We start from the raw sequence: 14,384 nt of genomic DNA on the forward strand, positions 1-14,384 counted from the left end.
TCACAGATGTTTTCTCTTGTTATTTATAGTCTCATAGCCACCTTCTGTTCAGTGTAGTCTCCTGTTGTCTCTCTACCAGTACTTAGCTCAGAAACACCTAGAACAAGCACATCTCTCTGCCTCCAGGAAGGTTCTTTAAGATCTTTGTAGTGGTACATGTAAAATAATAACAGTAATTACAGTAATGTAAATGCAGGCTTGTGCTTGTGAAGTTAGGAAAAGGAAAATGTACCTTGAATGTGTGTGTTTGTATTCCTCTAAAAAACATGTCAGAGGTAGAAATAATGCCACATATAATCTGACTGTACACACTGAAGTGATACTTTTGAGGAAAATTTCTGATGAGATAAAATAAATCACTGGATTTTCTTGAATGGAATGGAAAGTAGAGAATAAAATACCAGATTTTAATGAACTGATTTTTTTTAATAAAATCATAACTTTTTCATACTTAACGCAACAAAACAAATAAGCTACCCCCATTTCCAAAATATATACATATATTTTTTTCTTCCAAAATATTGTTAATTTGTTCAAATGATGAAAAAGAGTCAAAGAAGAAAAATGAAAAAAAAAAAAAAAATTACTAAGGCATACTCATATTTTTCTATTGATATCAATTATCAGAGAACAGGCACAAATGACACTGAATACTAGCAAAGCTTAATGGCATTCAGGATCTTTATTCTTCAACAAAATTATGCATGATTTCATTGTAAAATTTATAAATAAATTCAGCATGTAAAGATGTCTGGGAAAAAAAAAAAAATCAATGAGATTATATTCTATTTCATGCCAGATTTAAAAATGTATATTTAAAAAACTCCCATCTGATCAATCAAATAATTCACTTGGATAGTCAAGGAATAGTAAGTTGAGGGTTGAGTCCTATATTGCAGATTTTACGTGGAACAGATCTGTGCTGCTCTAGGGTAGGCTCTGGGAAGTATCTGACTGGTTTGTTTGTTTGTTTATTTGCATTCTTTCGTACTCTGTAGGAGTGTGGTCAATTTACTACATGTCTGCAGGAACATGTACCTCTGCTTGCCATTTGTGATTAGTAATACGTAGAGGAGACAGAGCTGTAGTCCTGCAGCCTTCTGGTTGTCTGATGTGGGAGTTATGCTGCGCTTGCCAACACATCCTACTAAATGGAAAGAACAGAGAAAGAATGATGGGGCTCTACCAGGGTAAAATTGAGAATCACCAGAATTCTAGACACAGCTCATATGCACACATGGGCTGAGCACAATCTAATCCTAAAACTACAAGTGAATGAAAAGCTGAAGGTCAAATCCTAAACTCTTTCAACATTCAAAATGTCTACTGAAATAGATATTATTAATTCCTGGGATGGCGAAATGATTCATGCACACAAAGAGAAGAGGTGATAGACACATCGCTTATCCTAGAACTGGTGGTAGCTGGATCTGAACAAGCTGCTGACTTAAGTCCTAGCCAGGAACCACAGAGAAAGAAGACCATCCAGAGACCACAGAGAAAAAGAGCATTATTTTCTCCACTCAGAGAGAAGGATTGAGAGGGTATGCTAAGTGATTTTATCTATAATACAGAGGAGCCACAGGATGACACAAGTTAGGCCTTCAAGAAGCTACTACTTCTGCATGAGTGCTGAAGGGATGGAACTCCAGGATCTGCTCTGGAAGATGGTGTGTTAATGTTGCCTTTTTTGAACAGTTGTATGTTGCTGTGGACAGCTCCTGAGAGGTGGCTCATGAGGAATTTCCATCAAGTTGTACTTTCCTGTTTTTTCCTCAGTGAACCTTTCAGCTTCCGCCACAGACTATCCCTCCTCTTCATCTTCTTCTCTGCCATGGTCAGTGAGGACTCTTTCCTTCGAATTTCCCTTACTAGTCCATGAAACACATCATCAATATAGAAGCGAAGGGCTGCTGAAGTCTCAAAAAAGGAGCAAGAATATTCTCTGGCTAAGCTCATTCCTTCTTCAGTTGAAACCTACGCGGGGGAAAAAAAAAAAAAAAAAAAAAAAAAAGGCAAAACAGGTCCTTAAAATATCATCTAATTCAGAGACTGTGAACCAACAGGTGCTCATAACTCTGTGTCTTGTCCAAATTTTTGGATGCAAGTGGAATGTCACTCTTGTGTTACATCACCAACATGTATTTTAACAGGAATATATTCTAACAGTATCACATAGGTGAGATGAATGTGTGAAATGATCAGACTGAATCTATGGAAAGCCTGAACAGAGCATTCTGACAATATTCGTATTATTTCATGTGCACCCTTTTTTCCCATATATTTCCTTATTTTGTGCAGAATCCTGTGAAATTTGGTAAACCTGGTTTCTTTTTTCTATAGGCTAGACCTGATGTCCAAAAAGACTTTAGTGGAAGTGGAAGTGGATCCAAGAAAATCCCTTATCAGCACTCATCTAATACTGGAGGCAACTTCACAGAATCACAGAATCGTAGGGGTTGGAAGGGACCTCCAGAGATCATCGAGTCCAACCCACCTGCCAAAGCAGGATCCCTACACCAGGTCGCACAGGTAGGTGTCCAGGCGGGTCTTGAATATCTCCAGAGAAGGAGACTCCACAACCTCCCTGGGCAGCCTGTTCCAGTGCTCCGTCACCCTCACCGTAAATAAGTTCTTGCGCACATTGGTGCGGAACTTCCTATGCTCCAGCTTCTGGCCATTTCCCCTTGTCCTGTCTCCTCACACTGCTGAAAAAGTCTGGCCTCGCCACTTTGCCCCCCACACCTTAGATATTTATAGACCTGGATCAGGTCCCCTCTCAGTCTTCTCTTCTCAAGGCTAAACAGATTCAGTTCACTTAGCCTTTCTTCATAGGGGAGATGCTCCAGGCCCTTCACCATCTTTGTGGCTCTCTGTTGGACTCTTTCCAAGAGATCCCTCTCTTTTTTGTACTGAGGAGCCCAGAACTGGACACAGTACTCCAGATGAGGCCTTACCAGGGCAGAGTAGAGGGGGAGGATCACCTCCCTCGACCTGCTGGCCACGCTCTTTTTAATGCACCCCAGAATGCCATTGGCCTTTTTGGCCACAAGGCACACTGCTGGCTCATGGCCAACCTGTTGTCCACCAGGACACCCAGGTCCCTCTCTGCAGAGCTACTCTCCAGCAGGTCATCCCCCAACCTGTACCGGTGCATGCAATTATTCCTCTCTAGGTGCAAGACTCTACACTTGCTTTTGTTAAACCTCATCTGGTTTCTTACTGCCCAGCTCTCCAGCCTGTCCAGGTCTCTGAATGGCAGCACAGCCTTCAGGCATGTCAGCCAATCCTCCCAGCTTCGTATCATCAGCAAACTTGCTGAGGGTGGCCACTATCCCCTCATCAAGGTCATTGATGAAGATGTTGAACAACTTGGCTTGAAGCTGAAAATGCATCTGCTTTCACACTTTTTTTTTTTTTTTTTTTCTTTGTCAGTCACATACATTTCAGAGCACGATTTTAAAAATTTCAGTCCTGATAGGTCTCTAATCTTATCCTGTAATTCAGCTCATGCCTGAGATGTACAAAGATCTTAAATCCAATTTGGTTTTAAATTGTCTTTCCTAAATGGCTTCATATACACACTGTTCTCAGAGAAGATCAAGGAAATGTGTCTTTGTTTTTTGAGGAGCTATAAGTGCAGAGTCACTGTGAATTTAGAAGGAACCAAGACAGCTCTTTTTAATTTGCCTGAATTTTCAATCAGAAATTTAACTTCTGAAATTTCATTATTGTCTAATTCTTGGATCATCTGCCTGCTAATTCCCTAATCAAAGTGCTCTTCCTGCTAATTACTCAGTGGTTTAGGTAGTGTTTAAATGTTTATCACAAGGAGTAATTATTGCCTACCACTAACAATATTTTTTTTCTCTTTAAGGGACTTATATAGTAAAATGCAACAAGTCTGCAGCAGAACAAAGAATAAAATCTATTAGCTAGCTAAATTTTAGACTAGCTTAAAAACCAGTATAATAGTCTTTATTTTCAGCATTTGAACATTAAACTATATGGATGAAAAGTACAGAGTGTATTAAATTTCTAGATGAGAAATTCCAGACATTGTTTTTATTTGTATTCAGATATCATGATTCTTTCTAGCAACTTTCCAATTATCTGGATAAAAATGAAAAACAAGTTTGAGACGGTTTTGTGAAAGGCTACATCACTGGTTATGAAAAGTATAAATTGCTACTCTCTACCAGGACTGAACCAGCTTTATTTCTTTTTTTCTATCTTCACACACCCCAAATATTATTTTTATTTATTATGGAAATGAACTGTTATGTTTCAAGATATAAACAAATTTCCTTATACCTGTCATGAGGAGGTATTCTTTTATAACTGGCTTATGACACTACCTTATTGTATTTTTTTTGCATGTATCTATTAAGCAGATGGTTAGAAATAAGATTCTGGATGAAAAACAACATTGGTTCATTTCAGTCTGAAAGTAAATCTACACCTAGCACATAGTTATATAACATGGCCACAGAATTTCTGCTTATATCCTTTCCGCTTAGTCACAAAATCTGTAATATCAGTAGGATCATACCTCTATATTACAGATTTAATCTTAATTTAATTAAGAATATTTTAAGGGCAAGCAGGGATGTTATACGCCAACCTGAGTAATACTCGCTGACACAGTGAAAGATTGTTATTGCTTTCCAACTGCTATAATTGCCAACCTTTAGCAAAAGGAGATGGGTAGCAATATGGTCCTTGTTTTTCTCTGGGCAGCTGTGTAAGCAAAATGTGTGATTCAGTATGTCTATTGGGCCCCATTGAGAAATTGATTGTCTGGATAGAAGAATATTCTGGTCTATTTTGGACTTTTTAATCATTTTTTCTCTTGCTATTTCTTGAGCTGAAGGAAGATTTTTATTACTATTTCTTTTTTAAGATTCTGAAATTCTGAGCAAACCGTTAAGAAGAGTTGTAATTTCAGTGATTGTTTTATGCATTCATTACCTAAAATGGGAAAGAAAAGAAAAAAAACAAAAAACAAACAAAAAACAAACAAAAAACAACCCTCAGAAATATGTTAAAAGAGTAAGTAAAGTTGTAAATAAGAGTGCAAGCAAGACACTACACGTATTTAAAAAAAAAAAAAAAAAGCCTTTACCCTTTCTCCATGACTTTCTAGTCTTTGCTTATTTTGTTCCTCTTTTTTTTTTTCTTTTTTTTTCTTTTTTTTTTCTTTTTTCTTTTCTTTTCCCCCCTCCCCCCCTTACCCCCCATGTCCGTCTGTTCATCTGTTCTACGACCAACATATATATTTTCCTCAGCCAGTAAGGAAGAAAAATTGCAGAGAAGTCATGCTACAGTCTGTAATGAAAGAGTGTCTACTAAGAGCTGTGAAAACTGGAGGATACTCAGGAGAAAAAAAAATTGCACAGAAAATCTTCTTCCAAGCCTCCATGTGTTTGGAGGTTCATAACTTGACCAAATTTGTCAGAACTTATATTAAAAATAGGAGACATTTTGTTTTCAACTCCAAAGTATTTTGACAAGCTATGGAAACAACATTAATGATATTAATGAAAATAGTTAATTTCAAAGCATGGTATTTTTCTTAATCTTGCCCTCAAGAGCTGATTAAGTGCTTTGATGAAATGTTATGAAGTAATTCAGCGGAGGAAGGACACCTGGCACAAAAATAATAATAATAATAATATAAAATAAAATAAAATATCAGGACATTTGATCTAAGTTTTTTTTAGCTCCAAGGCTGAAAATAAGCTTCTTAGAAATCTAATGCTGTCATAATTACAACTACTGCTTCCAGCACCCATAAAAATGTAGCTATAGTAATTTTACTAATCTGTTTGCTGAGGAAACTATATTGAAGGATGTCTAGAGAAAAAGAACACATTCTTTCAGTTCATAACTCTGTCTAGAGGGTACATATCTCTGAAATGAGAAACAAGGGATAAAGCCCTTGATGAGGTCACTGGCACCCACATAATTCCAGGGATTTTCTTTGTTCCCATGTTATTGCCACGAGAGAAACTATATAGCCGAAATCCAGCCAGATCTGCACAGCTCAGGGACTTGTTGACAAATTGCAGCTTCTGTGGGTCTGTATCAAGAGATGATATGATCTGTCAGTGTGACACAGATGGGTCAGGAGCGAGGTTTTACTATTGAACATATATCTGGGAAGCAGAGTTTTATATCTCATTTTCAGAGCAACATTCTGTGATTGAATTTGGTGTTGTTTCCCAGAGAATAATTCTGGTTATATTGATTCCACTTTCACTCATTCCTTTACTAGTAAACCTAAGAGAGGAATGAAGAAGAAAGGATGTTGTAGTGAAGATAATGAAAGATTAAGAGTTAGCACAAACTTACCAAATCCAAACTTTATTTAAAAGCTGTGAGTTTGGGAAGTTGGATCATGACTCAAAAAAAGATGGTCGTGAAGCTCACCATGTAACTGAAGTGAAAGGTAGTCTAGAAGGACAAATTCATGAAATGGATAGTGGAGCCTCATGAATGCTTATGACCTCTGGGAAAACAGTCTTTTCATGGCTTATCTGTTCTAAGCTTCCAGTTAGAGTCATGTAATTCTACAGAGAAGATGCACCAGTCATAGCAGAATTTGATCTGTGCACACAAGACTGTAAGCTGAATTTTTATCTCTGGATATCTCAGGGCCACTTGAAAGGAGCACAGCTTCATCCAGATAGAAAGAATTTACTGACTACAAGCAGCATTTTATAGCATTAAGATTCTGTTTGTTGCTTTTGCAAGCCTCCCTGGAAAATTACAGGTGTGATTAAATGCAACACTGACAGATTGTGAAAGCCATGATGGATGAGCTGCCATCTTCAAGACAGCCAGTTCCCCACTAAGGTTCGCTCCTGTACAACCAAAAGGAGAGCACAAGTCTGCTGGAGATGGACAGTGGGTGGGGAGGCATTAGCAATCACTAGACTCCATATACAGAATATAATATCTGGATCTTAGAAGAAAAGTGCAAATAAATCATATGATCCACTTCTGCCCTTCAGTTGTCATTATCTGGAAAATCTACCCCAAGATCATGCAGTTTTCTGTTTGCCTCTGGTCTGCCTTTGGTCGAAGCAGGAAAAGAAGCATTTGACAAATATTTTATTATTAGAAGAATTAACAATATCATTTTTCATGGTCTTCATGCAAGCAAACAATGCATTTCCACTTGAACATCTATTCTCTACAGTAGCATTGTCTGCTTGGGATAATCTTTTCTTTGTTCTCTTTGTGACTGGGAGGTTCCAACTCTCATGGAGAAACGTGCACATAGAATACAAAAGGTTACAAGGATTCTCCATACCTTCCATTACTGAGACTTTCACTCTGGAAGATCTCATTAAATTTGCAACAGTAAACAGTTTCATTTTAAATCCAAAAAAAAAACTTGGTTCTGAGAAGACTCTTTTCTGGAGATATGTGTTCTTGGTCATTAATCAGACACAAGGGCACACATTTCTGAACACATTATTCATCTAAGTCCCACTGAGGCTAAGGAGAAGGAATACAGTGGTTGATGATCAAACCCTACAAGGACAATATTTCTGACAGGCAGTAATTTCTGTGAACTATAAGCAAAAGATAACCTTTTGAAAACATGATTAAAGAAGCAGCAGCTTGAGCAAATTTGTTTTTACCATACCAGGTAATGAGAGGAGTAGGAAGTCACAAGCGTTCTGAATAATGTCTAGGAAAGATCAATATTCCTTCCTTTTATATTTAGGTGTCTGAATCATATTCAGTTTTTGTTTTGTTTTGTTTTTCATTTTCTAAGAGGCCCTGTTCCAGAAAACAAGAAACCAAATACCAGATTTTGTATCAGCATCCAGATATCATTTTGGAGACAGAAAGACAATATGGAAGAATCCATACAAATGTTCAAATCCCTTCCCATAACTATCCATTCCATAAATATGTTAGGAAAAGAAGAATAAATGTTTGTTGTGGATATAAACCTATGATATGCCATGGGAAAAAAAAAAAAAAAAGATGGAAAAATAAAATTGTTGCCTAAGACCTGAGTCTGCATTAAGCATATTTGCCAGGAGAAAAAATTGAAAAATAATCTAATGGATCTATAAAGTGATTGCCATTTCAGAAAACAAAAAAAGTTAAAAACAAAACAACAACAACAACAAAAACTATCTGTCTGACATGAATGATAATTTTATTGATTCCAGCTCTGACAACTGAGCTTGTGCCTAAGGCGCTCCAACAAAACAGCTGTGAGATGTCTTCTTAATGATGAGCAACAACTAGAACTATTCAATTTTTGCTAGACCAAGTTCATCAATGTGTCTAAGTCACCAGGAAAAAAATTGTTAGTCCCTGTCCATCCACTACAGGTGAACATCAGGGACCTGCCCTGTTATCTGGACAGGGACAAATTCTGCATTTTGATAGATAGGACAGAGTCCAATTAAGGTTGATCTGAGCATTCCTATGTTACCTGTTTCCTTTCCTAAAGACAAATGCTTTCACTGTAAAGCATTTAATTCGTATTTTAGGAAGTTTGCAGGCCAATCCACTAACCTAAAAGCAGATCTATTATATCTAGCTTTTGATTTTCCACAGGCAAAAAGTGTATTAATATCCATGGTGGCAGAGATATTCTAGTGTCTGTTTTAAGGATCCTTCCAAGTGTGAAATGCTATTGTTGAAGTCAAAGATCAAGTACTGACATCTTTAAGCACTGGACTGGGTTTGAAAACCTGAGCAGTAACAGGGAAGAAAATTCAAATTATTTTTTATTTTATTTTTTTTTTTTAAACACAAGTGACACTGTTGCTATTTGTTTACATAGTATTACTATGTAAATAAAAGAAGAAAAACTATTCCAAGATGTTTTTCCCATCTCCTTCTTCAGATATTTAAAATTGAAAACTTTCTATTACATTTTTGCCACAAAAAGTACACCTGTGAACCAACGGGAAAACAGCAAGACCGAATGGAAATAAATTGAGGCTGAACGAGATGTTGAAGACTGAGCTTTATAACAAGTCATTTTGTCCTCTTTATGACCAGGTATTTAATATGACTATGTTTCAATTTTGAATAAATGCACAAAAACATGAGACAGTAAAAAAATATATATGTTTGGTGTTAAATACTCCAATTTCTATTTCCCTCAATCCAAACACTCTTTTTTGTTTCTGAATATTTAACTGAATTCAAGTGAGTTATTGCTTAAAAATATCACTTGGAAACCTTTCCTTTTGGAAATATAAGAATAAAACTAAAGAATAAAATTAAACCTTACAATAATGTTTTAACATTCACGCCATATCATTCACTGCAGTTACCAGTTTGATTTACCCAAGATTCGACCAAAATCCACACTAGTTTCAGCTGATATAAACCAGCATTTTTCACTCAACCAAACATGTACACCTAAGCTTTTTTCTCAGTCTTTGGGGAAACAAACACCTCTTTTCAGCCAGCTGAACAGTAAATGAGTAATACACTGCAGAAGTGTGACAGGAGAACTAATGTCAAGACTATTGCTCCTAAATCTACTTGGAATTCTTCAGAAGTTATTAGTTGAACAAACATCATTCCTACTTGATGGCAATGAATTCTGCAGGTTTGGCTTTGCTGGTTTTCTAGATTACAAGCTTAGATGAGATAAAAGCTACTGTACCATCAATTGTAATGGTGAAAGTGTTGAAACACATTCAGTTTGGTTTCATGTATCTCCAGTTCTCCATGTTTTAATTAACTATTCTGTAATACTTTTTGCTGTTTTCACATTTCAGAATTATTGGTGATCAAATGGCCAAATCAGACCTCGTTGGCAGACTGTGGCTGAGGAAAAGATGACATTTTGCTGTCTGAGTTTCCCTGATGGACTGAATGGCATAGAAATACCATATACTGCATTACTAAGATAACTGATGCCCTCAGCTGTTCCCAGCTGCTCTGAAAGCACTTGCATTATAGAGGCTGAGATATACTTTCTTTTTTACTCTTAGCCTGATCTTTGCATTTTGAGAGGAAGAAAAACACAGCTTTAGTAGTGCAGAAAAAAATAGATTGTCTATGATTTCTGTGTTATGATTTGGAGTTTGCTTTCAGAAGATGGAGGGTGGAAACTGTAGGAACACATTACTAATTTTGTACACTTACAGAGAAAACTTTATCATAGTCTCAAGGAAAATAAAATTTCTAGACAGAGTAGAAGACACTAATCTGTCCCAAATTATCCATTTTATGTCTGCTTAATCATTGAGCTGGAATGTGAAGTACACTCTTAATTTCCTTTCACAAACCAGAAGAATCAAATTTTTATTTCATCCAAATGAAATGAAAATTGAGGAGTAGGAAAGTAATCTGATGAACCATTATTGAATGCTTGTTCTTATGTTCATTGCTATTGACTGCTCTTAGATTAGACTGACATTTCCTTTGACCTATTACGGTCATTGCTATGCACTTATATGAAATCTATATGCTATTACTAGCTATTTCATTAAATTCACCTATGTCAGACTTCTGCACATGAAAATAAAATAAAATAAAATAAAATAAAATAAAATAAAATAAAATAAAATCAGTTCCAATCTTAATGTGAAATTATCATAATTTCTTGAGATTTTTATCACATGTTTTGGGAGGGAGATTATAACTCATCACTGATTTCTATCTGTTTTATGCTTTCCTTTTTGGGAGTTATTTTATTTTGTTTTGTTTTGTTTTGTTTTTATTTTTATTTTTTTTTTAGTTGGATACACACTATTCTTACAAAGTAGGATTTCCTTTAAGCAATTTAACCTCCTTTTTTTTTTTTTTTTTTTTTTTAATAAAATGAAAACATTCTTGGCTGTCTAATCACGAAGAATGCAAAGCACATGAGACTCCTAGGTACCTTTTTCATAACTTTTGCCAATTTTACCACGTTATTTCACAGATTAATACTGAATTATTAAATCAGTCTCTCATTTCAGGTAAAAATTACTATGGAACTAGGGTGCTGTCTACAGGTTAGACTATGAAGTTATTCTTCTCTAGTACAGAACTACAATCTTTTGCCTTTATCTTGTCAAAAGTGACAAGATGAATGAGTTAAGGCATCTTTATACCAGGAAATGTTCCCAGAGAGTTGGCCTCAGGATCTGACTGAATTGGATACTCAAAGCCATATGATCTTGCATCAGTCAGCAATAGCTCTTCGTCTAATTTGAAGTGAATCTGGAAGTGTTAAATCCTTAGCATCAGTCTTCAAGATGAACAAGTTCAGGTCAATTGCTCAAAGCATTTTTCAGAGATCTGACAATTTTCTAAATTGTCCATCTTCTATAAAGGTACACTGATTGCAATACTTAGCTGAAGGTATAGTGGTCAGAAGATGCAAAAAGAGGATGTTTCTACATTATTTCATAAGAGCAGATCTGTTCTTGATATTTTTATGTAAGGTTTTTCTGCCTTGACTTTTTTTTTTTTTTTGCTTGTTTATTTGTTTGTTTGTTTTCAGGGAAACAATCAGGGAATTAATTGCATTTTTCAATTCACAAGAAAAGAAAATTATTCCATTTTCTTTTAAGCAACAAAATTTTCAATTATCATCTCTTAGCAACAGATGGTTAACAACAATACAGTCAAAGAATCTGCAAATGTTGCTTATTTGTAATTTCTAGACATTTTTAAAAAATCATTTAAAATCAGAAAGCTAGTAGTGTTAGTTCTTATTTCAAGATTGAAAGCAATTTCTATTGCTCCAAGAGCACAAGTTAACTATGAATCCAGCACCCAACCCATACATTATTTATCTATCTATATACTGATGTAGGCCATAGTCATTTATGTTTTAGACATTCAGAATTCACTAGTCATTTTGTTTCAGCTTTTTATTACATCTCAGGCACTAAGTAGATGAGTAGTGAAAAATCTACATAAAAACTGGTAAACCATGCAAACATCTTTGTCATCATAATATGAAAAAAAAATATGATTTCAGACAGACAATGAACATCATGCTAAGTTCCCAGCTACAATAGGAAAAACATATCAAATCTCTCCATCTCCATGCAACTGTCATCTTCTGTCATTTGCAGAGTCTGTCCAGGTTACTGTAATGGGTATTTGACTGAAAAGAAGCAAAGATAATTTTTAATGCTTTTATAGAGATTTGGACAAGGATGGAATAAAACAAATGTGTATATGTATGCATATACACGTGTATATACAAACACAAATATATATATTTATTTTCTCAGGCATCACAAATGCATGAGTCATTAGCGTGCCTTAGGAACAACTGATAGAAAATGTTTTATTTTCCACCTCTACTTGCCTTCTTTTCAAAGTAAAAGGCATTTTAAACAATAAGGGGAGATATTATACCAGCGAATGGGGATAATGTTTTGCTGTAAATTTTTCTAGAACTTAAAAATTATTTTGAAAGTTTAGCAATTTTGAAGTTTCTTGGGAAGATTTGTCAGACCATCTCTTTAATGCATTTTGATTGTGCACAATATATTTATTAAATGAGTGACCATGATCTTCCTCATCTAAATACTGATTCAGGCAAAGTATTACACTTTTGCACAATATGAATTGACTGAAAGAAAATCCATTGAAGCTTTATTGGAGTGTTCCTTTTCAGCTTTCTTTTTATATGATGAAAGACAGCTCCTGGATAAACAAAGTGCCTTTTCTTGGTCACAGAAATAGTGAGAATCCCATGACATAAGAACCTTAAAATGGAAATGACAGCTGCATAAAGAGCAGCCACTTTACTCCATCATGTGACATGGTATACCAGCATGGAGAATGCAGAATAAAATATTGAGTCTGCAGAACTGTGTATAAAAGGTGTGTAACAGTGAGAAGGGAGTAACCTCAGGGAGGAAAAAGAAAAAAAAAATAAATGGCCAGTGGGAAGGAAGAGCTATGAGAATGCATTTAGCTAATTAGACATAACAAGCTCTCTTACTGTCTGCTAACCTAATTCAAATTACCTCACTTTTGCTGCAGGCTAAAAGCATGCACTTGTATAGTTTCTGTGGTAACTTGTTTGCATACCGTGTGCAGTTGGAAACCTTCCTATTTGTTGGATAAGTTCCTTTGGATAACCCTTTTCTGTTTGTTGCCTCTGGGTCTTGATTTTTCTCATAAGACCAAGCACCTTGAAGGAGATCAGCAGCTAACAGCTGGCAGAATCTTAACTTTGTTGAATATAGCTTTTTGATCATAGCTTTCTTGAATACATCCCCAAGACATCACAGAGACTTTAAAAACTTTAGAAACTTGGAGATTGCAACTTAAGGAACAGTGATTCTCTGTCATTAATCAGTTTTTTTTTGTTTTGTTTTTTTTGGTTTTTTTTTTCCTGTTGTTGTTTTTCTTTTTTCTTTTTTTTCCTCCCTAGTATATTAATTTTTTGACTGAGGAGACAATTGAGTTATCTGGATTTCTAACGCAAGTGGATTGTTGTTTACTATAAGTTTATTACCACATAGAAAAGAAAATAGAGAAAGAAGAGAGAAGAAGAGTCAAGGCAGAATGAAAGAGGAGAGGAGGAACACAGATTACATTTTTATTATTCTAGCTTAGGGGTAGAATAAAAAATCAGACTCCTAACAAACAGAATGGCTGAAACTCCTTACTATAAGCATCATTTTAACCTCTTCTATCCGTGATATATCCATCCAATTACACAGATACTCTTCTCATTGTCATGGTTTTGTGATTTTTGTTTTCGGTATTTCACATCATAACATCATATAGTGCACTCGGAGTTAAAGTGTTAATGCTCCAATTCTGGGTACCTGTCCCTGTATGTCGCAGAACATACATGGGATCTGGCCCTTCCTGGTTGGGCATTCTCTTACTGCCTTGCACTGGGTGTTGGAGAGTGCTTTCCTAGCCATACCAAGCTTTTCTCTGTCCTATTTTTTTTGATTTATTAGTCTCAATTTCAATTAGATTGTATTATACTGTGTTATATTTAAAGGGACCTTTAAATATAATCTAATCCAACTCCTGTGCAACGAACAAGGACATCCATAGCTTGATCAGGTTGCTCAAAGTCAGTTCCAGCCTGATCTTACATGTCTCCAGGGACAAGGCTTCCACTATCTCCCTCAGTAATCTGATCCAGCAAGGGCAAGATCTTACATTTGGATTTATGGAACCTCATGAGGCTCACTGCTCAAGCCTGTCTAGATCTCTTCAGATCGCGTCCCATCCCTTGGGCATGTAGACCTATGCACACACCTTCATGTTATCCACAAGCTTGCTGAAGTTCACTTGATCCATTGTTAATGTAATTGATGTTAAAGATGTAAAAGATGTTAAAGAGTGCCAGTCCCAGTGCTGACCCTTGGGGGATACCAGTTGTTACTGATTTCCATCTGGACACTGAGCCATTG

At 35.9% G+C, this 14,384-nt stretch overlaps 1 protein-coding gene across 1 annotated transcript in view; it reads right to left on the bottom strand.

Moving 5' to 3' along the window:
* Positions 1–1,553: 1,553 nt before the first annotated feature.
* Positions 1,554–14,384, bottom strand: part of RIT2 (Ras like without CAAX 2) — a 183,004-nt gene continuing 170,173 nt past the window's right edge. The window contains 1 exon segment of the mRNA XM_090131322.1: positions 1,554–1,977. Coding sequence (XP_089987448.1) covers positions 1,750–1,977 — 228 coding nt within the window. The 3' untranslated portion in view covers positions 1,554–1,749.

The sequence above is a fragment of the Phasianus colchicus genome, chromosome Z (assembly GCF_987193195.1).
Source record: "Phasianus colchicus chromosome Z, bPhaCol1.hap1.1, whole genome shotgun sequence".
Taxonomy (NCBI): domain Eukaryota; kingdom Metazoa; phylum Chordata; class Aves; order Galliformes; family Phasianidae; genus Phasianus; species Phasianus colchicus.